The sequence below is a fragment of the Suillus discolor genome, assembly GCF_016758755.1.
Source record: "Suillus discolor strain FC423 chromosome Unknown F5147scaffold_57, whole genome shotgun sequence".
Lineage (NCBI taxonomy): Eukaryota > Fungi > Basidiomycota > Agaricomycetes > Boletales > Suillaceae > Suillus > Suillus discolor.
The window spans coordinates 254385-277326 of record NW_024541304.1 but is presented as its reverse complement, the minus strand read 5'-3'; the positions used below and the strand labels follow the sequence as shown (position 1 = coordinate 277326).

The 22942-nt window shown below is 47.3% G+C and overlaps 7 protein-coding genes across 7 annotated transcripts; 2 read left to right on the top strand and 5 right to left on the bottom strand.

The window, feature by feature from the left end:
• Positions 1-639: 639 nt before the first annotated feature.
• On the bottom strand, positions 640-1550 carry F5147DRAFT_839426 (uncharacterized protein). The gene is made up of 3 exons (XM_041444217.1): positions 1502-1550; positions 1094-1450; positions 640-1027 (listed from the first exon to the last, which is right to left on the bottom strand). Exons 2-3 carry the CDS (start codon positions 1151-1153, stop codon positions 683-685), a joined length of 405 nt encoding a protein of 134 aa, XP_041289281.1. The 5' UTR covers positions 1154-1450; positions 1502-1550; the 3' UTR covers positions 640-682.
• Positions 1551-1562: 12 nt separating this feature from the next.
• Positions 1563-3227, bottom strand: F5147DRAFT_337135 (NAD-P-binding protein). The gene is made up of 6 exons (XM_041429281.1): positions 2976-3227; positions 2879-2923; positions 2408-2821; positions 2205-2358; positions 1677-2151; positions 1563-1609 (listed from the first exon to the last, which is right to left on the bottom strand). Exons 1-5 carry the CDS (start codon positions 3013-3015, stop codon positions 1989-1991), a joined length of 816 nt encoding a protein of 271 aa, XP_041289280.1. The 5' UTR covers positions 3016-3227; the 3' UTR covers positions 1563-1609; positions 1677-1988.
• An 832-nt stretch (positions 3228-4059) lies between these two features.
• Positions 4060-4623, top strand: F5147DRAFT_655814 (uncharacterized protein; the record flags this gene model as incomplete). Its single annotated transcript, XM_041434020.1, has 4 exons — positions 4060-4096; positions 4161-4249; positions 4301-4487; positions 4538-4623. The coding sequence occupies 4 exons, from the start codon at positions 4060-4062 to the stop codon at positions 4621-4623; spliced, it is 399 nt and encodes a 132-aa protein (XP_041289279.1).
• A 1006-nt stretch (positions 4624-5629) lies between these two features.
• On the bottom strand, positions 5630-8872 carry F5147DRAFT_814096 (CHAT domain-containing protein; the record flags this gene model as incomplete). Its single annotated transcript, XM_041443513.1, has 5 exons — positions 5630-5691; positions 5935-8520; positions 8573-8620; positions 8663-8703; positions 8829-8872. 5 exons carry the CDS (start codon positions 8870-8872, stop codon positions 5630-5632), a joined length of 2781 nt encoding a protein of 926 aa, XP_041289278.1.
• A 5787-nt stretch (positions 8873-14659) lies between these two features.
• F5147DRAFT_814091 (uncharacterized protein) lies at positions 14660-16813 on the bottom strand (the record flags this gene model as incomplete). Its single annotated transcript, XM_041443512.1, has 3 exons — positions 14660-14925; positions 15112-16254; positions 16483-16813. 3 exons carry the CDS (start codon positions 16811-16813, stop codon positions 14660-14662), a joined length of 1740 nt encoding a protein of 579 aa, XP_041289277.1.
• Positions 16814-17524: 711 nt separating this feature from the next.
• F5147DRAFT_640590 (cytochrome P450) lies at positions 17525-19684 on the bottom strand (the record flags this gene model as incomplete). The annotated part of the gene is made up of 10 exons (XM_041433032.1): positions 17525-17905; positions 17959-18081; positions 18137-18186; positions 18237-18358; positions 18414-18639; positions 18692-18941; positions 18994-19119; positions 19172-19308; positions 19361-19457; positions 19521-19684. 10 exons carry the CDS (start codon positions 19679-19681, stop codon positions 17680-17682), a joined length of 1518 nt encoding a protein of 505 aa, XP_041289276.1. The 3' UTR covers positions 17525-17679.
• Positions 19685-21027: 1343 nt separating this feature from the next.
• F5147DRAFT_763068 (uncharacterized protein) lies at positions 21028-22517 on the top strand (the record flags this gene model as incomplete). The annotated part of the gene is made up of 8 exons (XM_041440618.1): positions 21028-21088; positions 21382-21445; positions 21518-21668; positions 21701-21728; positions 21784-21861; positions 21949-21992; positions 22028-22052; positions 22086-22517. The coding sequence occupies 8 exons, from the start codon at positions 21028-21030 to the stop codon at positions 22277-22279; spliced, it is 645 nt and encodes a 214-aa protein (XP_041289275.1). The 3' UTR covers positions 22280-22517.
• Positions 22518-22942: the final 425 nt, after the last annotated feature.

The window sequence follows — 22942 nt, the reverse complement described above, 5'->3', positions numbered from 1 at the left end:
CAAGGGTGGTTCGCAGGTAACACTACTCACCGAACCATATGCTACAACCGCATCTAATAAATTAGAACTGACGATGCAGGAATAAATTAGATTCATTCAGCGGGACAATGTGTGTGGCACTAGTACAGAACAACAAAGTGTTATGCAGAGATATCTAACATATACAAGGACACGCCTTCGGTCTTCTCTTCGACGGCACACAGATTGTATTTAGATACAGTAGCAAGTGAGGAAACACGATATTCGCATAGTCCTATTCTTCGTTCGTCTCTGCAAACAAACACGGCGTATCTCTCCACGCTCTCACTCTGGATAACGCCATATACAATTGGCCGTCAGCAAACGGATCCGTCCGCAGGTCAAGTACCGTGCCTGGCAACCATTGAAAGTGGTTGCGTATGCAGCGCGCAGCGAAAATTGCCTAAGACTTACTGTCCATGAAGAATGGTGTGGATGAAATGAGAAGTTGATACGTGAAATGTGGTGGCTTTCGCGTGTATAAATGAAAGCTGGGTGACGTCATTGTGTTGGTCCAGGGACGGCGCATATTCCAGTGGCTTCTGGTGCTGATAAGTACCTTGCTTTTTGATAATCGTGAATCTCGTTTAAAGCGATTGGTTCCTCGTTCTCGATGTCTTCCTCGATTGCAAAATGTGCCATGTCTGGTCCCTTGTATAGATGCTTATAGAGGTAGCTGAACACTTGCAGTGTAAACAACGTCGAAGTGAAAGTGACAATCGGCCAGAGAGAGCAGCGCGGGACAATACGGCACTGCCCACATGTCTTCTTCTTCATGTCGACGCCAATGGATTCTCATGTGTTCATCAATCGTCGTGGATGGTTGCGTGCGCTGAGGAAAACCATAGATGCACCAACCGTCTCGATTACATCTGCTTCCTGGCTGAGTTAAGTGATCTCGGCCATGCAACATGTTCTTCTCTACTTTCTGACGAAGTGCAGGGTCATTCCGCGGGAATTCTGCTCGTGTGATGGTGTCGAGAAGTTCTAGAGGGGGTTCGGGAACAACCTAATGTCAACGGAAAGATTGTGGTGATATCAGACATAAGGGACTCATCAATCAATACATGCACACCTTTATAATGATGTGTGCGTGCGGGAATGCACATTTTGGAAATTCAATGACCGTGATCATGTATTTTTTAGTACCAAAGCACGCTCGAAGAAGACGCAGAATTTTTTCCAATCATGACTTGAAGACTCGCGTGGCTACAATAGAAATGTCTGACGCGGATTGTCCAGGTTCCAGGTATTCTCGAACCTCTGGCCAGTAGGGATTGAATGTCATAGTGCAGAAGAACGTCGGCTTGCCAAATTTTCGACCGAGATCTGCGGTGACCAAGCCTGTGAACCGGCGAAGCTGGCGGGCAGCTTGATGTTGTAGAAAGCAGTGCCGGAGCGTTTGATCCCGCGGAACCAATTCGTGTGACCACTACAAAAACATATCAATGTTGAAGAAATGACGACACACGTGTAAGCTTGCCATCTAACATTCCGTCAGCTCAGTATAGGTTGACGACGGATTTGATGTCAGTGATGTCTGCCGCACGAATAGTGGTCTGAAAACTTCTTCGATACCAAATTTGTCATGCTATCCATGAGTCGACAAAGTGAGCTGACATTGAGGACGGACCAACTGATGCAATATTGTTTCGTACCTCAGTGAGCTGTGTTTTGTGTTTGATCAGTCTCCCCTACTCAGACAGTCGTCTTTCTTGTGTATGATGTCTGAGATCTGATAGACTTGAAGCGTTCAGCCTATCTCTGGGTGGACCAGCCGCAATTCCTACATCCACCTAATAAGGAGACTCTAGGGACCGCTTCGTTCAACTTGCGGAGAGTATAAATCGGCAAAAATTCACTTCGAGACTCTCACCTAAGTATTTGCATGTGCGGAATTCAAGCACTTCATGATGCATCATCTCCTACATCTTACAAATTCGAACAAGGCATTCGTGAAAAAATCCAGCTTAAGATCCCTGCAAATCTTCCGGTTTGTTTAGCAACCTCCCCTCCATTCCACCTTCAACCATCACTACTTGACCAGTGACATGACCGGAGAGAGTGGATGATGCAAGGACTACGACCTGCATCGCGACGTCGATCGGCATGGCCACCTTCTTAAGCGGAGTCCTGTGGTAACACGAAATTCAACATGGATCATGAATCATGATGGTGTCACTAACGTAGACAATACACGATACACCATTTGAGGATCCTTCAAGGCCTCTTCAGCCATGGGTGTCCTAACCCAGCCAGGCGCAATACAGTTGACCCTGCCTTTTGGGGCTATCTTCACGATTTCATTCTTGAGAGTAAGGTTCAAACCGTACATCATTGCTAGAACATGATGAGTCCATGTCAAATTGCAGACAGAATCGTCACTGACCGCTCTTTGTTGCAGAATAGTCCCCGTGATTGGCTTCACCATATTTTCCAGCAGTACTTCCGATAAGCACGATCGCTGCCTTTTCCTTGATAGTGGAGGATGCACTTTCAAGGTGCTTCAGATACTCTCTACACACCAGGAATGATGACGTCAAGTTCGCAGTCATGGTGGTATTCCATTGGTCCAGCGTCATCTTTGCGATTGGGACATCTGCAGTGGGATATATAGCGTGGTTGACGATCACCACTTGTACGGGGCCATGAGGCATAGTAGATAGCGACTCGAACATAGCCACCACGGCATCCTCTTGAGACAGATTCGCCTGGACATGTTGAAGATTGGCGTTCGATGCCAGAAGCTCCTGGATTGGACCAAATTGGGAGTTGTAATGTGCGGTGACGTTCGCCCCCAATGCTGGATGTCCGAGTCTGTTTCAACTCAGTAGTCGTCACTCGAGAGTAAATTGCTTACCACAAAACAATTTCACAGTCTCTAGCCCGATGCCACCACTTGCCCCTGCTCGAGTACTGTCAGGTGAGTAGTGCGATAGGATACCGTAGAATACGACCTGTAACAACGACATGCACTCCTTGCAATCCATGATCCATGATGTGCTATATTATCAGTGTGATGTTACTTGGATAACCAGACGATTAAGAGGCGATAACGGCCTCAGTAGTGTCGAGGTGTGAAAAATTCAATGCTACTACTGATGTAGCTGGTACCATTAGACAGGTGACCCATCGATTATGAATAGCTTCGAGCGTGTGTTATATATATGGCTTCAATTGTAGTTCGAAGTTCGAACGTAGCGGCAGACTGTATTATGTAACGGTCACTCAGTTGACACCGTCGTCACTGGCATCTTCTCACCCTTATTCAAGGCCTCGATTGAAACTCAGCAATCAGAAATTTAGAATTCTATCAGGACGCTGACTGGCCTCGACGATCCTTGCTCAAGCTTGCTTGTTACTTCTCTTGGTTAACGGACAGCAGCCGCTCTGTGCACGGATATGTGTACAGTACATTAGTGGTTAGCCTTGACTGGTTTTCAGTGATCACCATCCTGACTCTGCACTTTCAGTATGTACTGCAATGCGACGTAAATCGGCGCTACACAGGATCCATGTGAATATGGTGGTGCACGAATGCTCTTCTATCACGAAGCCACATGCACCAGAAGCTATGGTCATAAATGAAATATATTTAATCTGCGTGTCAATAATGCGCTGGCCTTCCTGTCTTTGCCTCCCATAATGATGGCAGCTTCTTCCAAACCGGCAGAAGAAAATTGGAATCCATCCAGCCTTCTTGTATATAACGCACTCCCGGGTCACCAAGACTTTGACGCGACAATATCTGATGCGAAGTCCACTGCTGATGCTAGAACCGATTTCTACGATCGCAGTCTGACGAGTCGTAGATATGCTCTTGTCGGGCTGGCATGTTCAAGTATCTTCAGCTGCTTATGCATTATTGCAGGGATTGTCACTTTAGCCAATCACGGAACCTCGGGAGTAACCCCGCTCAACATATTCGAGTTCAGAGCTCATCGCGAATGTCATTCGAGACGAGAGACAGTGGAGATGCGCTACCAAAAGGAAAGGACTTAGTGTGGCGACGAACCCGCTGAAGCCGATTTCATTCATCCGATGTGTCTCATACTTTTCATCGCGAAGCCTTTCCTGCGTGAGTCATTCACGCCTAGTATTTTGTTGTCAGCGTTATTGAATTCTATCCTCTATGATCACAGACTGGATGTTTGGGCTCTCATTCTCCTTAGTTTTGACAGCCTTTGACGAGAATATAAACGCTCTGGTGATGTCTATGTTCACTGCCCAGGTTTGCACTGCCCATGTACAATTGTTACAACATTCTCACACATTCTCGCAGATCTGGAACTTATGCATTGCGCTCTTTATATTTTCCTGTTTATTCACCTTCATCGCACTACGCCGACCGCACGGTCCCCAACCAGCTGCATATGGCCACCTCCAGACGCTCGCCAACCTCGTGGATGAGTGGTCCCCTGTGATGTGGTGGGGACACAAGGAGGATGGAATTCCGTACTGCCATGCTGGTAGGGTACTTGCATACTCATTGTGATACTATATTGACACTTTTGAAAAGGGACAAGTGATCACCCGCTGCCGGATGTGAAGATGGAATGCGTTTATGCTGGTTCCGTTGCTGGGTCTCTGGTACCCCTCTCGTGAGAGGTACTGGCCTTACTTTTTAAAGGAAGCGTTCTGATTTCTCTTTTTTAAATAGAGAAGTATATCCATGTCAGGCTGGCGATACATTCACGGTGCACACAATCAGCCATGCCGTTGAACGAGACATACGATTTTCATGCTATCTACTGCATGCTAGTTGGTTCTTCTTATACCATCCATACGAGTCTGGGACAACTTTTAGCGGAAACACTTTCGATTGGACCTTCAAGCAATTGTAATTTCGGTGGATTATAACTTGAAATCATGTAGCTGATGGACACTTTCCCTCACGGCATCTCTGCGCCGGACCTTACCACATCATCATACGATGAAACCGTTCCTTGAGATTCAATGCTACGTTTTCACTCGATCCAGAGCGTGCTACACCATTCAACTACATAGGGAGCATCAAAGTGTACCTTCTCTCTGACACTGATGCTGAGGCACACGCAATTTCAGCTTTCAGCTTGCGGAAAGTGACTCTAACACAGGAATCTGTCTCTGTTTGACCCTGAAGCACAAGCTCAGAGGACGATAATGATAACGTCGATATGAAAGAAGGTGAAGACGAACACTTAGTCTTCGTATTTGTCATGCAACTCACTCTCCGCTACAGGTACTTACAGTCATACTTATTTATGTCGATTCATGAAGTGCCAGGAAGAACCAAATATTGTTTCACTCCATACACCGGTCTTGTCGTGTGCAAACGTTAAACGTGTTGAAACAGCTGGAACAAACCACTACTAAATACGCAGGCTCGAACTTGGACTTTAATGACGCCAGACGTAACTTGAATGGACTACTGTATAATTCCGAGTCGACTATGGAACAATAATCAGTGACCGCACCATCGAAAGTCAGTGATTTACAGCATTGAATTCAGTGGCCATGTCGACAACGATCAGTGATTCAACCACTGATGTCCATTGTCTTTTCGGGGGATTCAATGGCCGTCGATTCATTGCGCTACCTCATTGGTTTCAGTGGCTCTCTCTATTGACTTTCAACGTTTTCTCCTACTTAAATTCACAGGCTTTCCTTTCCACAGTGTCTTATTAGAATTAGCTGCATCAGTATAATAGTGTAGATAGTGTCCAACATAGAGGGCTTCGCCCCAACGGACGATAAATTAGGATTCAAAAGAAAAAAAAAGGAGTAAATCAGATTCATTCACCACGACAGTGTATAGCACCAGTACAGTACAGAACAACGAAGTATCATACAGAAATAAGCAGAGTGAGGGGATGAAAACAACTAATAAATACAGCAAATGGCATAATATAGCGAATCAAGTCTCTAACTACACACCTATGTGAACAAATACAATCCGTTGTTCAAATGGAATATCACTGTGCTGCAATTTCTTCAAAGCCTTGTGCAACGCCATCGCAGCGCGCGTGCAGTCCAATCTCCCCGAGTCATCTATCAGGTTGTCGTAGAAACCAGACACAACCTCCTGCGCAACCTCATCGTCGACAGACCACATGGAACCAATCACGCTACGAAATCCAGAAAATTGCATTGCGGCAGCGAGATGGATCGACTCATTGGGACTCTTCTCATCGCCCACGGTAGTGTGGCAAGCCAATAGGAATGCAAACTGCGGGGCCTGCCAGTTGGATCGGATGATGTCCTTGATCATCAACGGTCCATCATGCATTGCGAAGGAAGATTCAAATGGCCGTTGTCGATTAGGCATTCCGTGGCAGGCCAGGTGAAGCCACTGGTTGTGGTTCAGTGCGTCAAATGCACCCTCAACCATCGCATCGCTGTCCTCGAGCCGCGTGAAGGATGACACGACGGGCGCAAGACGCTTGGAGACAACGGCTAGCTCGGGAGCTACACATTCAAGTGGCTTCCCCCCATCGGGATTTCCTTGACCAATTGCAACAAAATGTTGCGGGGACGCATCTGGTGAAACCTGCTGTCTCGCATGAACAAGTGTCGCCAAAGTGGGGATGTACGAAGAGATGTAGATATGAGACAGACTATCTCTCTTCTTCTCGTAAGCTCCTGCTGCATGTAGGGGAAGCAGCGCGAACTCAGCAGTGGGACACCACCAGATGCGTGAACTAGGGTGAACATTTGACACCCTAAGGGCTTGTACTATGGGGCTAACGACCTTGTGCCAAATTTTACGAAGGATGCTGACAAGCTGAAGTTGAGTATCAAAGGAACCAAATTCCTTTGTAAGGGACTGAAACTCGGAGGACAAATCAGAAACTTCGGTCTGCGTGATATCAATCGGAATGTGGACAGGATCTTGATCGCTCAAGACAATCAAGGCATCGCAGCAATACTGACTAGCATTGACAACGATGACAGGACCGCCTTCAGCCGCCTTCTGTAGGTCAGAGAAAAGGGGAGGGAGGAGAAACCGAGAAAAGTTGGGAAGCATGCGGATCCGTGAAACCACATCATCCCATTGAATGGTCAGTTGCCGAATTTGCTGAGACTGGTCTTCAGTAGACTGATCGAATGCGTTACAAAGGCGGAAACTCAACAGTCTGAACTCTTTTGCCAAGGCCACACCAGTATCACCTGAAACAGAAAGTTCATCCAGGGGCGTGCTGAAGCATGCCAACTGGGTCCAGAACACTGCATGACCTTGCTCCACCAGCTCCACTGCAGTCGTCAGAGCACCGTGACGAACACTGCATGAAAAAGCATCTGTGGCAAGAGAAGAAACAGCCTCCCTGATGACGTCGAAACGATGGAAAGAAGGCGACAAGAGAGCAACCTGTTGATCCAGGAGTTTCAAAGCAGTCTGATAGGCAAGCAATGCAGAGGCGTGATTGAGGGTATCAGCGAAGGCCGCCCATGATTTAGCAACACGAAGATCTGTGCGAGATGCTGCATGCGATAGGTGTGAGAGTTGAGAATATAAGCTACATGCTTCATGAAGGTCAGACTGTTTGCCACGCTGGTGGAATCTATGTCGAAGGCTGAGTGCAAGATCATTCAGAGATGAGGATTGATCTGGATTACCGAGGGGACAGAGGAGTAATGCATCCCGATGCAGCTTGATGGCCTCATCAAGGTCAGACATGATCCCACGCTGCAGGAATCTGTCTTGAAGGCTGAGTGCAAGATTGTTCAGAGACACGGATCGATCTGGATGACCAGAGGGACAGAGGAATAATGCATCCCGATGCAGCTCGATGGAGTCATTGAGGTCAGACATGATTCCACGCTGCTGGAATCTGTCTTGAAGACTGGCAGCAAGATTGTTCAGAGACATGGATCGATCCGAATGACTGGGGGGACGGAGGAGTAATGCATCCCGATGCAGCTCGATGGAGTCATTGAGGTCAGACATGATCCCACACTGCAGGAATCTATCTCCAAGGCTGGCAGCAAGATTGTTCAGAGATGAGGATCGATCTGAATGACCAGGGGGACGGAGGAGTAATGCATCCCGATGCAGCTTGATGGCCTCATCAAGGTCAGACATGATCCCACGCTGCAGGAATCTGTCTTGAAGGCTGAGTGCAAGATTGTTCAGAGACACGGATTGATCTGGATGACCAGAGGGACAGAGGAATAATGCATCCCGATGCAGCTCGATGGAGTCATTGAGGTCAGACATGATCCCACGCTGCAGGAATCTGTCTCGAAGGTAGAGTGCAAGATTGTTCAGAGACGAAGATCGACTTGGATGACCGGGGGGACGGAGAAGTAATGCATCCCAATACAGCTCGACGGACTCATCAAGGTCAGACATGATCCCACGCTGCAGGAATTTGTCTCGAAGGTAGAGTGCAAGATTGTTCAGAGATGAAGATCGACTTGGATGACCGGGGGGACGGAGAAGTAATGCATCCCGATGCAGCTCGACGGACTCATCATGGTCAGACATGATCCCATGCTGCAGGAATCTGTCTTGAAGGCTGACTGCAAAATTATTGAGAAACAAGGACCGAACAGAATGGCCTGGAGAACAGACCTGGATCCCAGCTAGATGCACTAGGTTGGTGATGCTGTGAAAGGTCTCCTATGAAGCACAAGATGGAGTGAGATCAGAGTCAATACACACTCGGCGAACTGAAACTGCAGTACTTGTACACCAAAGGCCCACTAGTCGAGAGAAATGATACGGTGAGTCATCAGCAATACCACGAATTTGACGGCGAACTGAAAGCCACAGTCAGACCGTGGTCCGGTTGGAAAAGTATATGAGGAAAAGCTTCTTGGTCACGTACCAAGTGGCACCTCGAAAAACACCCCAGAGACCCCTCAAGCTCATTGCACCCAACACTGCCAACACTGCCCAATGGCGGCCACAACCTCAAGCATCTTCCCTACGCATCAGCAAAAGCGACAAAAACATTAATGAGTATATATGGGAATTTACTGATTCTATCTCACTGCCAACCTGCTATGCACATTATTGTATGTACATTTATGCAACATGAAATAATTTAAGCTGTTTACATGACTCTGCCAGCCTGGCACGCACATTGTATATACATTTATTCGGTGTGAAATGATTTGAGCCGTTTGCATGACTCTGCCAGTCTGAGATGAACCTTACAATGGGTGTGAAATTTTTTTGACCGCATGCAAGTCTGGACCCAAGGGCTTTGTAAATGGAGTGTTTCTGACAGTAAATGAATACATGGAAGGTATCATAGAGCATGCTCAACTAGTTAAGTGAATGTCCTCATGACTGATGTGAGGTGGGACGATGACGACCAAAGAAAAATCCGCAGCAGCTCAAAGCTTGATAAGAAACATCTCCCATCCCACCACCTGTACCTTGCATTCCTGTTGTTTGCCCTTGAGACGCTTGTGTCCCTGGCACAGCCTGAGATTGACCTGCTTGCATGTCCGTTGGGAGTCCTTGTGTGCCCAACACAGCTTGAGATTGACCTGCTTGTGCATTCATCGGGCATCCTTGAGATTCTTGTGTTGCTATTCGCATGTTGCACAGCTGCAGCCGCTTTTGCACAGGTCAATTCTGCTGCGCTGGGAGGGGAAACATAAATTCTCTGCCAATCTATTAAGTTCCATGATATCAAAAAAGGAGCAATGGAAGTCACTCACATTTTTCTTGCGACCGGCAGCTACTTCAACGGTATGTATGGAGCTTCCCCCTCAAAAAAAGTTAAAATTCCAACGTTGGGGCTCATGTGGTATTGATTGAAGTGAATTTGGAGGTCGCGTGCCAACACATAGGGAACCAAACAAACGATGAAGGGGAGATGACGCGCTCGCAGGGGGAGCTGGCCCACTGTTTGTATTGTTACCAAAGAAATCATTACCCTGTATCAAATGAACATTAGCCAAAGCCAAGAATCGAAACATTAATACTAACATATCTCCCCACACCTCTATTGTTCGCGGGCTGTTTGAAGACGACTGGATGTCTCTGGAAACAAGATGAGATCAAGTGTGAAAGATATATAAAAGACTGACTTACCTTAACTTCACGTTGGGCCTTGCATTGGCATCATCCGTACCCTAGACAACAGCAAAAACCTTCAGAATAAAGAAAAGACGTTGAAATACAATGCAGATGCGCACACCCTGCTGTTTGAGCGCTGCCTCTAGGCTCCATACATAAAATTTTGCATCTTTTCCAGTGGAGGACATGACAGCAGTCAAGAGTTCATTGTCATGCAAGATTGGGTCTCCGACTGGCTGATTGGTCTTGAGGTCCCAAATGCGAACATAGCAGTCGTTTAATGTGCTGACAAGATGGCTTTGATCAGGGGAAAGACAGAGAGAGTGGACAGCATGGTCATGGCCCTTAAAAACAATGAGCTCCTTCCCACCAATTGACCGCCATTTTCGAGAAGGTACCGAGAAAATGAGGGTCCAGCTTCGCTGGTTGCTTATGAAGCACTGGTCAGGTGGGTATTTAGAGAAATATGTTTAGAAACCTACCAATTCCTTCAAAACATGATTAATTTGATCGTGGAAGAGCTGACTCTCTTCCCTTCTCCATTCCTCCAACTCGGTTGTATATCCCGGGAGGTATCTAATTATTGGGAAGCATTCTACCAATAACGCACCAGGTCTCATGAGATTCCGGAAGCACTTAAGCATCTTGTGGATGATAATGATCTCTGGAGCATCTACAGCAGTGGGCGTGGACTTTCCATACATGTAAAATCAGCCATAAAGTGAGACATCCTGATTCACAGCCGCTTGGTGTTCTTTAGGGTTGTCAAGGATGTCAAAGATGACATCACAAGCAGTGTTCATCTGAATGGGCGCATAAGATTCTGCAGCCTTGCTTGAAGGTGAGTATGCGCGGCCCTGGATGATGTCACTTCAGTCAAGCAGTTGACAAGAAAAGATATCACTCAGCTTGCGAAGTCTCCAGGACTGCTCTCCTGCGGGTGCAAGGATCATACGTAGACCAGCAGACAGAATATCACCTGCTGCAACTGCACGAGGACAGTCTGCTAGCAGACCACCTTCTTTTTCCATGATGTCAATGGATTCCTGTACGAGTGAGTATGTGCTCTAGGTAGCCAATCCATTAGTCGGTATCATCTTCCCTGATGTCTACCAATAATGGTCATGACCTTAGGCCCGACCCGGGGCAAGATGATTGGTCCATAGGTGATAATCCATTCAGCAAAGCGTTGGAGTGGGGTACCCCTCCAGCGGGGGGTGGCACAGGTGGGTGTTTGCCACCATTTGCGTAGCTTAGTCAGTAGCAGTAGGGGTAGCGCCTTCAGGCGTTGTCATAGGTAGCATCATCATTAGGTTGAGGCCACACCAGCTTCCGTCTGCCAGAGGCAGGCACATTGTCAGCCGCGCCAGTCCAGTGTTGAGATTGGCTGTGATGTATTCACTGTTAGTGTCTATGTAAACTCGGAGAGTATTGTGTGTTTTATGTGCTTACCTTTCTTTTGGGAAAGTGTTTCCCAATAGCCAATGTTCAGGGGATCCATGGGGAAGAGGCAAGCATGACCTTGATATGATCTGATTGTATGTTGATGCGCAGGATACCGGCCACTGTTATGTCGAGCACCTGTGAGTTTTCATAGGAGATTCGTCCTTTGTGAACATGACTATTCACAATCTGTGTATATCTCGCAGTCCTCTGAATCCTTCGAGTCTTAAAAAAAGCCTATAATGCCGCAAGATCTTTGTTGTGTGAATGACTGAATGATAGTCCTACCGATGGCCCTACTCACTACTTGACCCTCTCCTCAAATTTTAAATTTCAAAGCGGTCGAATTTGAACGCTCTGGGCGGGCAAGTTTAGCTGAGTTTAAACATTGCTTGATGACAAAACACAAATTTGCAACACATTGATATTGGCCTCCCACCACGCCCGCCTGCTCGTCATTGTCAGTGTGGCTGTGATCCCGCTGCTTGCATGGTATGTCAAGTCATATAATGTTGAAACTCTAACTGAAAAAACTAGATGCCCCAGACTTTGACCCGAGTGTCCATTTTTAGCTGGATGTCCTCATTAAGGTGTTCGGGTCGCGTGAGATAGCTCTGTCAAATGGTGATCAGCACATGTGACATACATTTCTCCTAGAATGCACATGGTTCGGTAACAGTAGTTGCTGCCAAAGACGATAGCACCTGCAAATGTCTTTCTGCTCAACTAGTGAATCAATTTAGGAATCATGCCAAACACAACTTGACAACTTGAGTCCTTGACACCAAGTTCAAGACCGTCTTAATATCAGGATACTTAGCTTTGCAGTAAATGCTGTCCTCAATAATACCACTAAGTACTGCAGCAGCTACACCCTTTGCTCTCCAAATCAATAAATGATCCTGACCAGCAATCACTGCATGAGCTCTACTCCATCACAAATTTCGTTCTCAACCAGTCATCAATCCGAATGGAACCATCTAGCCGCTTCAACTCACTATTAGTATCAGTACTAGTGTGCATGCATCCGTGTCATGCTGGATTGCGCAAGCCCACTAGCTCAGTTATTGCTCTTTATCTTGACGACAATTCGTCGGCTGTTCGGGACTGTCTCTTTGCACAATGCATCTCATCCTTTTAACCTTTCTTCCAAGTAAGTTCTCAGAAGTGGCATCGCAGCTGGGAAGTGTTATCTCACTTGTATCAATGATCTATCTTCATTCACCCTCTGGATCCAATAAGGTGAACTTCCTTAGCATTTCCGAGGTTTCAGAGCTCATGGCATCCACCTCTGATGCAAACAAGTCACTCATACAGCCGAACGAATACCCTTCTCAACCTCTCACTCAACTGGGTTCCTCAAACTCCACACCAATCAACTTATGTCGGCTCCTTGCTTTTACGCTCTTCGAGGACATGCATATCTAAAGCACTTGATTGTAGGCCTTACGACTATTGTCCAGTAAGGATCGATCGATCATTCACGACTCTGCTTTGCTCTTCTATGACAACCACGCTATTTGACAACTCTACAATGTCCGCGCCTCCGTTATCCTCTCCAATCCTCCTCATTTTCTCCTCCAATTCATCGGAAGTCCATCAACTTTATCTTTAGGCCGATTTCTTACTTGAAAAGCGCACACTGGACTTGAGAAAAAGAGTGTTGATTTCATCAGTGCATTCAACCACGCGTAAGTTATGATAACAATCGAGAAAAGGCTGCCATTCTGAAGAATACTCAGACATTGTCGCCGTCCTCAAGAACCTCTCGATGTTACGCTGACATCGGTCGGCGTGTGCGAACTAGGATAGGTCTTCTCAGCGACGACTCGAGTGAGTCTACTGAAGCTGAGGGTGGTTCTTGGCTTGACGGAACATCAAGGGTTCCTGCGGTGATCTCGGTAAGACGGCGCTCGTCGAGATACAGGGCTAGCGGATACGGCTAAGAAGCGGGGAGCGACTTAGAAGTGCGGTCTTATACAAGAAAGCTGAGAGGCTTAGTTGAACAAGTTCTGGGATGAACCTAGTAGATTAAAGTAAAGTCTAAGTACAATAATCTGTCTACTTATAGGGTCTAACTACAAGTGTTCAAGCTCAGTCTGTAATCTATAGTATATCTAGGATCTATGATAACAAGACATGAGGTTCAGATAAGTACATGAGGCTTAACCTCTGATCAAGCATGCAGCGCCAAGTGCAACTGCGCATAAGTACATGAGGCGCCAAGGGCGCTCCGGATCTTCATGAAGCGACATGCTGTATACATGCGCTTGATCTAGGGTGACCATGAGGCGTACAGCCTCCATGGATCAGGTACAAGGCCGTCTAGGCCAGGGGCAGCGTCACAGCGGTCCAGACCGCTGTCTTTCTAGGCGCGGGCGGCGCACCGCCGCGCAGGGAGTCTAGCAGAGCGGGGGCAGGTGTAGGCAGAGCTGGGGCTCCTGTAGGTGTTACGGATGCCTGTAACACTCGAGGCTCCGTTTGACATTCAACCTTGATGTCGTATAGCTTTGGCTTGGTGAGCTATATTTGACCTGTCTTGAGTCATTTGGTGATCACGAAATGCGCGCCATCAACCCCAACGATAGCAACACGGTCTGAAGGGATGGACAGAACGACGAGCTAACAGTATGTGGTCCTGTGAATTTCGTCACGATGCGGTGGGAACGTATTGCAGCTTTTAACACATCGGGGATGTCATTGTCTAGAACGTTGGAGCACAACGCGTGTGGCTTAGTCTGTGAGCACCCTCGTTCTTGAAGCAATATTCTTCCACTTGCGACTTTGTTCGGTGCTCTGCTGCATACATGTTCCAGCCATGTATATGATTGTAGTCTATCTGACTCGTATTTTTGTAGAATCTTCTCGAAAATTCTGATATGTTATCACAGAGGATCCGGCATGGTACAGTGTAATTGTGTCTATCACATACATCATGGGGGCAGCAAGGGCAGTTCGCAAGTAACACCACTCACTGAATCATATGCTGCGACCACACTTAATAACTCAGAACTGTGACGATACAGGAGTAAATCAGATTCATTCAGCGCGACAGTGTGTGGCACTAGTACAGTACAGAACAATGAAGTATGATGCAGAAATAAGTAAGCAACAGCCGAATGAAGGAATAAAAACAATCAACAAATACAGCAAATGCAATGATATAGCAAATCAAGTCTCTAACTATACACCTAAGTGAACAAATACAATCTGCTGTTCTAGTGGAATATCACTGCGCTGCAATTTCTTCAAAGCATTGTGCAATGCCGTTGCAGCGCGCGTGCAGTCCAATCTCCCTGAATCATCTATCAGGTTGTCATAAAAACCAGACACAACCTCCTGTGCGACCTCATCATCGACAGACCACATGGAACCAATCACACTGCGAAACCCAGAGAATTGCATTGCAGCAGCGAGATGGATCGATTCATCGGGACTCTTCTCATCACCTACGGTAGTGTGGCAAGCCGATAGGAATGCAAACTGTGAATTCTGCCAGTTGGATCGGATGATGTCCTTGATCATCAACGGCCCATCACGCATCACAAAGGAAGATTTAAATGGTCATTGTCGATTGGGCATTCCATGGCAAGCCAGGTGAAGCCACTGGTGGTGGTTCAGCACATCAAATGCACCCATGACTGTTGCATCACTGTCCTCGAGCCGCGTGAAGGACGACACAACAGGCGCGAGACGCTCGGCGATAACGGCCACTTCGGGAGCTACACATTCAAGTGGCTTCCCTCCATCGGGGTGGCCTTGACCAATGGCAACAAAATGTTGAGGGGAGCCATCTTGTGAAACCTGCCGTCTCGCATGAACAAGAGTCGCCAAAGTGGGGGTGTATGAGGAGATATAGATGTGAGACAAACTATCTCTCTTCTTCTCGTAAGCTCCTGCTGCATGTAGAGGAAGCAGCATGAACTCAGCAGTGGGACACCACCAGATACGCGAACCACGGCAAATATTTGATACCCTAAGGGCTTGCACTACAGGGCCAATGACGCCATGCCAAAGTTTATGAAGGATGCTGACAAGCTTGAGTTGAACATCAAGAGAACCAAATTGTTTTGAAAGGGACTGGAACTCGGAGGACAAATCAGCAACTTCGGTCTGCGTGATATCAATTGGAACGTGGACGGGATCTTCATCGCTCAGGATGATCAAGGCGTCGCAGCGGTACTGACTAGCATTGACAATGATGACAGGACCATCTTCAGCTGCCTTCTGGAGGTCGGAGAAAAGGGGGGGAAGGAGAAACCAAGAAAAGGTGGGAAGCATGCAGATCCGTGAAACGACATCATCCCATTGCATGGTCAGTTGCCGGATTTGCGGGGACTGGTCTTCAGTAGACTGGTCGAACGCATCACGAAGGCGAAAACTCAACCATCTGAACTCATCTGCCAAGGCCGTGGCGGTGTCACCTGAAACAGAAAGTTCATCCAGTGGTGTGCTGAAGCATGCCAACTGGGTCCAGAACACTGCACGACCTTGCTCCACCAGCTCCACCGCGGTCATCAGCGCACGATGACGAACACTGCATGAAAAAGCATCTGTGGCAAGGGAAAAAACAGCCTCCCTGATGACGTCGAAATGATGCGAAGAAGATGACAAGAGAGCAACTTGCTGATCCAGGAATTTCAGTGCAGTCTGATAGGCAAGCAATGCAGAGGCATGATCGAGGGTGTCAGCAAAGGCCACCCATGATTTAGCAACACAAAGATCTGAGCGAGATGCTGCATGTGATAGTTGGGAGAGTTGAGAATACAAGCTAAATGCTTCATGAAGATCAGACTGGACGCCACGCTGGTGAAATCTATCTCGAAGGCCGAGTGCAAGATTGTTCAGAGATGTAGATCAATCTGAATGATCAGGGGGACAGAGGAGTAATGCATCCCAATCCAACTCAATGGCCTCATCAAGGTCAGACATGATCCCACACTGCTCGAATCTGTCTGCAAGGCTGATTGCAAGATTGTTCAGAGACATGGATCAATCTGAATGACCAGGGGGGCGGAGGAGTAATGCATCTCGATGCAGCTTGATGGACTCATCAAGGTCAGACATGATCCCATGCTGCATGAATCTGTCTCGAAGGCTGAGTGCAAGATTGTTCAGAGACATGGATCGATCTGAATGACCAGGAGGACAGAGAAGTAATGCATCCCGATGCAGCTCAATGGACTGATCAAGGTCAGACATGATCCCACCCTGCTTGAATCTGTCTTGAAGGCTGAGTGCGAGATTGTTGAGAGACTTGTATCGATATAAATGACCGGGGGGACGGAGGAGTAATGCATCCCGGTCCAACTCAATGGACTCATCAAGGTCAGACATAATGCCACGCCGCCGGAATTATCTCCAAGGCTGAGTGCAAAGTTGTTGAGAAACAAGAACGGAAGCAAGTGGCCTGGAGGACAAACCTGCACTAGGTTGGTGATGCTGTAAAAGGTCTCACATGAGCGCAAGACAGAGTCAGATCAGAGTCAATACACACCTGGCAAGCTGAAACTGCAGTACTAGTACACCAAAGACCCGTTACTCGAGAGAAATGATACAGTGAGTGCTCAGCGATATCACAAATCTAAGGGCGAACTGCCAGAAGGCCACAGTGAGATCGAGGCTCGGTTGGAAAACTATATGGGACCGAGAGGTGCAACCTGTAAAATACCTGTGCAGGTTGCAAGGCAAATATATAAAAAGCATTGCAGCAGCAGTGCACAGGCTGTGCACTGGTATCACGTTAATATCTCATCCAGGATAACACGAAAATAAGATGAGATCATTGCAATTGACCTTCAATTACATACTTCTGTGACTTCACAAATATTGCGGGCGTGTTTTGTCGTCAGTTTGCTGCAAGCCCTTCCCAGCGAGTTCAAGAAAACGTATGCATTGAAAATATGCGAAGACATCACTCAGGCTGAATGGAAGCTGTACTGAACTTGATGTTGATTACATAACGTGCTTAAACCACCTTAGGCTTGAACCAACAATATTTGCATTATCAGCCTCACCCAGTACTCCATTGTCTTGGACTGCGCATACGGAAACCATGTAACATCTATTTCAGACACTAAAAAGAATGTCTTAAATGTCCTTTACGCCGTAGGACACATGTGCCAAAATATCAGTGCTCAGCACGAAAATATTACCGCATCCCAAGCTATATATACATACATCACTACTTCACGACCAAGATCCTACAACCCCTCTCCATACTTGGCCATCACAGCCCTCAACGACGCCTCGTCTCCAAACCGTGGCTCGAAGCGCGCAGCGAAGCGTTTTGGGTGCGCAATCACGCCATCCACAAAGCCTGATTGGTCAATAGGGTTCTCTGGGTCCTCCGTGATCTTGAACGACCAGAAGAGGAGCACGAGGTTGATGAAAATCGAGCGATTCGCGATGTGTCGCCCGGGGCAGATTCTGTACGTTATTTTTCAGTACTACGGTACGTGGTTCATCAGGGAAATGCGTACCTGCGTCCAAAACCGTACGAAGGGAACTTGAGGTCTTCTCGGATTTTGCCCTCGCTGTCGAGCCATCTCTCAGGATCAAACTTGTCAGGGTTGGGATAGACGTTCGGGTCGCGCGAGATAGCCCTGTCAACGCATGATCAGCGCACACATTTCACCTGGAATGCACATCATTTAGTACCAGTGGTTGCCAAAGACGATAGCGCCTTTTGGTATGCAAATGTCTTTCTGCTCAACCAGCGAATCAATTTGGGAATCACGCCTAGGCATTGGAAACGTACGTATGGGATATCGGTCAGGGCACGGTGGGCGAATCCAAGAGTTGTCACGGGCCTCCAACGAAGACACTCAAGCATGAACGCCTCAACCTGGGGAAGGGAGCCGTAGTCGTCCAACGTGGGAGCTATGATGACCGGGTTGAGAATTGTTTACTCAGATGGGCTCGCATGTCAACCTACCCCTGTCACGACCTACGACGGTGTCGAGTTCCTCTTGCACTTTCTCCTGCGCCTTGGGATAGCATGCAGCAGCCATGATGACAACCATAATTGCGACAGCGGTCGTGTCTGAACCAGCGCCAAAGAGCGAACCAGCGAGATAAGCCATTTCCTCGTCTGAAAGCTTGTGCGAAGACTGATTCTCGAGAAGGTACCGAGAAAATGAGGGTCCAGCTTTGCCGGACGCCTACGAAGCACTGGTCAGGTGGGTATTTAAAACAATATGTTTAGAAACCTACCAATTCCTTCGAAACACGATTAAGTTGATCGTGGAAGAGCTGACTCTCTTCCCTTCTCCATTCCTCCAACTCGGTTGTATATCCCGGGAGGTATCTGATTATCGGGAAGCGTTCTACTAATAACGCACCAGGTCTCATGAGATTCTGGAAGCGCTTAAGCATCTTGTGGATGATAATGATCTCAGGAGCATCTACGGCGGTGGGCGTGGACTTTCCATACATGACACGTAAGACGACTGAAGCGGCATAGCTTGAGATGAATGCATAAGTGGTCGTAAAATCAGCCATAAAGTGAAACATACCGATTCACGGCCGCTTGGTGTTCTTTAGGGTTATCAAGAATGTCAGAGATGACATCACGGACAGCGTTCATCTGAATGGGCGCATAAGATTCTGCGGCCTTTGCTTGAAGGTGAGTGTGTGCGGCCCTGGATAATGTAACTTCAGCAAAGCAGTTGACAAGAAGAGATATCACTCAACTTGCGAAGTCTCCGGAACTGCTCTCCTGCGGGTGCAAGGATCATACGTAAACCGGCAGACAGAATCTCTCCCGCTGCAACTGCACGAGGACGGTCCGCTAGCAGACCACCTTCTTTTTCCATGATGTCAACGGATTCCTGTACGAGTGAGTATGAGCTCTAGATAGCCATTAGTTCGGTACCATCTTACCTGATGTCTACCAATGATGATCATGACCTTGGGCCCAATCCGGAGCGAGATGATTGGTCCATAGGTATTAATCCATTCAGCAAATTGTTGAGATTGCCTGTGATGCGTTCACTGTTAGTGTCCACGTAGACTCGGAGAATATTGTATTTTATATGCTCACTTTTCTTTTGGGAAAGCGTTTCCCAATAGCCAATGTCCAGGGGGTCCAGGGGGAAGAGGCAAGCGTGACCTTGATTGTATCTTGACGCGGAGCAAACCGCCCGCCATCACAAGAGCAACCAATGCTCCCAAGGCCTTGAATCCAAATGTTAAGTCGAGCATATCTTATAAGCGCAAATACAGTAACTTAGTGGAAGGGAGAAGATGGAGGGACGAAGAACGGTGAATACGTAGTGCGGTAACTCATGTTTTATCTTATAACTGACGAGCTGGCAATCGAGCAGTGCTGGAGCGCTGACTATGGTGCGGACCAAACCTTTTGGGTTAATGCAAGGCCCCCAGATTGCTATTACTAATTTGGGCCTGATATTTTATTTATCCATGCAAGCCATTTGGGTCGAAATGCGATTTTTGCCCTGGTTTTTTATCCCGACACTTCCGGTGCGCCTAGACTGCGCTCCGAGTGTTTTAGTTTCATGAATTTCGAAATTCAAAGTGATAAACAGTCTGACAACTTGTGATAAGGCTTTGGTCTCTCTTCAGCATCGCCGATGTGTGGCAAGTACTCACGTTGCAAATACGCAGGAGACATACTTTAGCTTATTATTTATACTAGTAATCCGTGTCTATGATGAGTTGAATCAGACAATGTTTCCGCACATAGTCCGCAAGCCCAGACGCCCGAGGCTTGATTTCGTCCAGACTTTTTCACCATTTAATCAAACAACCTGAAACAGGCATCCCACCTATGTTCCGGGGGGCCTGTGATGGCTCTAGAAGAGGCTAACGCTATACCCAGTCGTCATGCACGTCATGAGACGCAACTAGTATGCCGAATTGATGATCGATGCGTCGATGCAGTGATCCCCCCGCGGTGTTCGCAGTGGACATATATGTCATATTAGCGTGTTTGAGACCAATATTCGAGCACAACCTAATCGGGTTGGCGAAAAGCTCTCGGTTTTGGGCGTGCTGGCCAGTCTTCAAAGACGAAAAGATGCAGCTTAGCTCTGCTTAGAGCCTAGAGACCAAGGACGATGCTATGGCCACTTACTGGCATAGCGATTGCTAGTACTTTGCTAGTATCAGACTAGTACGCACTTGACGCATGGTAGTTGATATGGTGCCCGCATTTAACGAAACCTACTACCTTCATATGGTATTCGCAGATTCCCACCCTATTTTAGTATTCACCGCCACCTTGAGCACGTCTCCTGGAGCCACTGGATGACGGTCGGCGTTACCAGGCATCATACACCGTGGCTCGTGTGCGGAAAGAGTCGAACATGTTTAGGCGTCGCCAAGAACCTCTGAAAACACTCTAGTCCCTGAAAGGACTAGTGATCAGTGAAAGGCTAGGACCGGCCTGAATTTGAAAGGGATACGGTATGACTGTCAACCTGGGTTATATGCCCGCATCCAAGAGTGTTTGGATATTTGGAATTCCTCTCGTCTCGTACCTTTCCATCCACGTCGGAATATCGCGGGCGCGGGACTCGTAGGTTGCGATGAAATTTGAGCGGAAGAGAAGTCCGTCTACGCGGACTAAGGATGATCAACCTCAAACATGTAAGCACCTTCTGCTACCTTCTGTTCAAGTTCCTGTTTGATGCCGCACCTTTTTTTCCTTCCCTTTTGACCAAGATTGATGACCGGAAATATCTTATATTCCAATCTGCTGACGTCCCAACTTTTTGTGATGAACATTAGTAACTCACAGGCTTCATCATACCAAAGTCGGTCATACGAGTAACCCTGTTACTAATATTCATGACTTGGTGCGGTTTTTTCATTGTTGATTGCTTTACTTGCAACTCTGAGTCCCGAAACCTGTCCACTGATAGGCGATCAATGTTCTTTAGCATCAGGATGGGAGTGGCACAACTTGCAAGACAATGAAACCTGGCCTTTTGATATACGAACGCTGTAAGCAAATGCCACTGAACGGTTGTCTTCGGCAACAGCGCCTAAGCCACTATGATGTCATCATGTCCGTAGGCCGGGTGAAGAGCAGTGCATTGCAAACATCATCAAGACTAGAATGCGCCACGACACGAGTGAAACACTGAATGGAACGAGTCCAACTTCGACTGACAAACCAATGGCCCTGTGCCCGGTGCCCACCCTGATAGCGAAGGTGGCATCGAATGTAAACAAATTTTTTAACTTCAATTCAACTAGTTCATCTCACAACAACACTATGTGCGATGTACATAACCGCGTATTCAAGGATTACGACTATGCTTAACAAATCGCCGTAACAGATAATCAGCAACAGCCGAGCTCAGTTGAGTCTCCACCAATCATCGGGACCGGCCCCCAGGAAAACTTTACCCATCAACGTAAGCGCAGAAGCTCTGCAGGATTAGACTCTGGCGAATACTAACCTTGGATAATTTAAGTTACGATGCTGACTACCTAAGTATTAGGTGAGTCAACAGTCCGACGAACAGCATCAAACGCACGGCAGACCGTACGTGACCACTGGCCATAAACTCGCATCGTAAGGTTGAACGTTTTGAACCTTCGCATAGTAAGCACGAGTGAAGGCTTCTATTGTACTTAGCTATCACGTTAATGCCCGGTAATCGGCAATGGGATTATAATTTTCTCAACCGATCTGGTAAGACATTTGGTCACTGTGAAAGTTGGGTGAAGGCCTGCGAAGACCCGCATCTTGTTGTGGGCGCAAGTAATAGATTCTGGACCCTCGCATCATATATGACGGAACTCGCATTTAATGCGGTCCCTCTCGCCTAAACTTGAAGACTAGTAAGCCCTGAAGAAATTGAAATGTGAGTACCTAGTTCCAAAGATGGCCAGAGTCAATGTGCACCAGGGGGCATAGAACCTTCGAGTTCCTACTTTTCTACATGAACACCGGGGCTGCCCGCGTTTTGCTATCGTACCAATACCCGAAGAGTGCCTTTGGCGAGGTGTTTACTGGAAGAATGCACGACGAATACCAGAAGTTCCGATCCCTATGCTTCGATATGACCACGGATCACTGGACCAGGTTTTGCTAGCAGTTGTATTCAATATTATTAACGATCGAGAACCTTGTTTGACATCCAGGTTGCGAAGGCAAAAAAAAAAGTGTAAACTTCACGGGTATTTGAATTTGAATTCGACGGCATTCGTCGGCGTTCTGGCTTGCTAGAATAATCAAACGTTCCAGCTTAGTTGGGCCTCTCCACACCGGCGAAGCTCCGACAATCATAAAACCCATGCGGTTGCCTTTAGATATGCATTTTTCATTAAAGTTAACGTTAGGACAAACCGCGGTGCCTATATCATTTATGCGACTTGCCGTAGGGTCCAAGTAGTACTACGGCGTTTTGTATTATTGCATCCGGGGGTGGACCCTTGCGAAAACGGAGGTCGGATTCAATTGACAGGCCACCTCAGGCCTCAGAGTCAGTC

What these genes read in the sequence shown, in the direction of transcription:
- F5147DRAFT_839426 (XM_041444217.1), bottom strand. Translation starts at nt 1,153, where the DNA reads ATGATCACGGTCATTGAATTTCCAAAATGTGCATTCCCGCACGCACAC. An exon ending in ACGCACACATCATTATAAAG is followed by an intron (nt 1,028 to 1,093) that starts GTGTGCATGTAT and finishes CGTTGACATTAG; the next exon opens with GTTGTTCCCGAACCCCCTCT.
- F5147DRAFT_337135 (XM_041429281.1), bottom strand. Translation starts at nt 3,015, where the DNA reads ATGGATCATGGATTGCAAGGAGTGCATGTCGTTGTTACAG. An exon ending in AGTGCATGTCGTTGTTACAG is followed by an intron (nt 2,924 to 2,975) that starts GTCGTATTCTAC and finishes GTACTCGAGCAG; the next exon opens with GGGCAAGTGGTGGCATCGGG. An exon ending in CTATTCTGCAACAAAGAGCG is followed by an intron (nt 2,359 to 2,407) that starts GTCAGTGACGAT and finishes ATCATGTTCTAG; the next exon opens with CAATGATGTACGGTTTGAAC.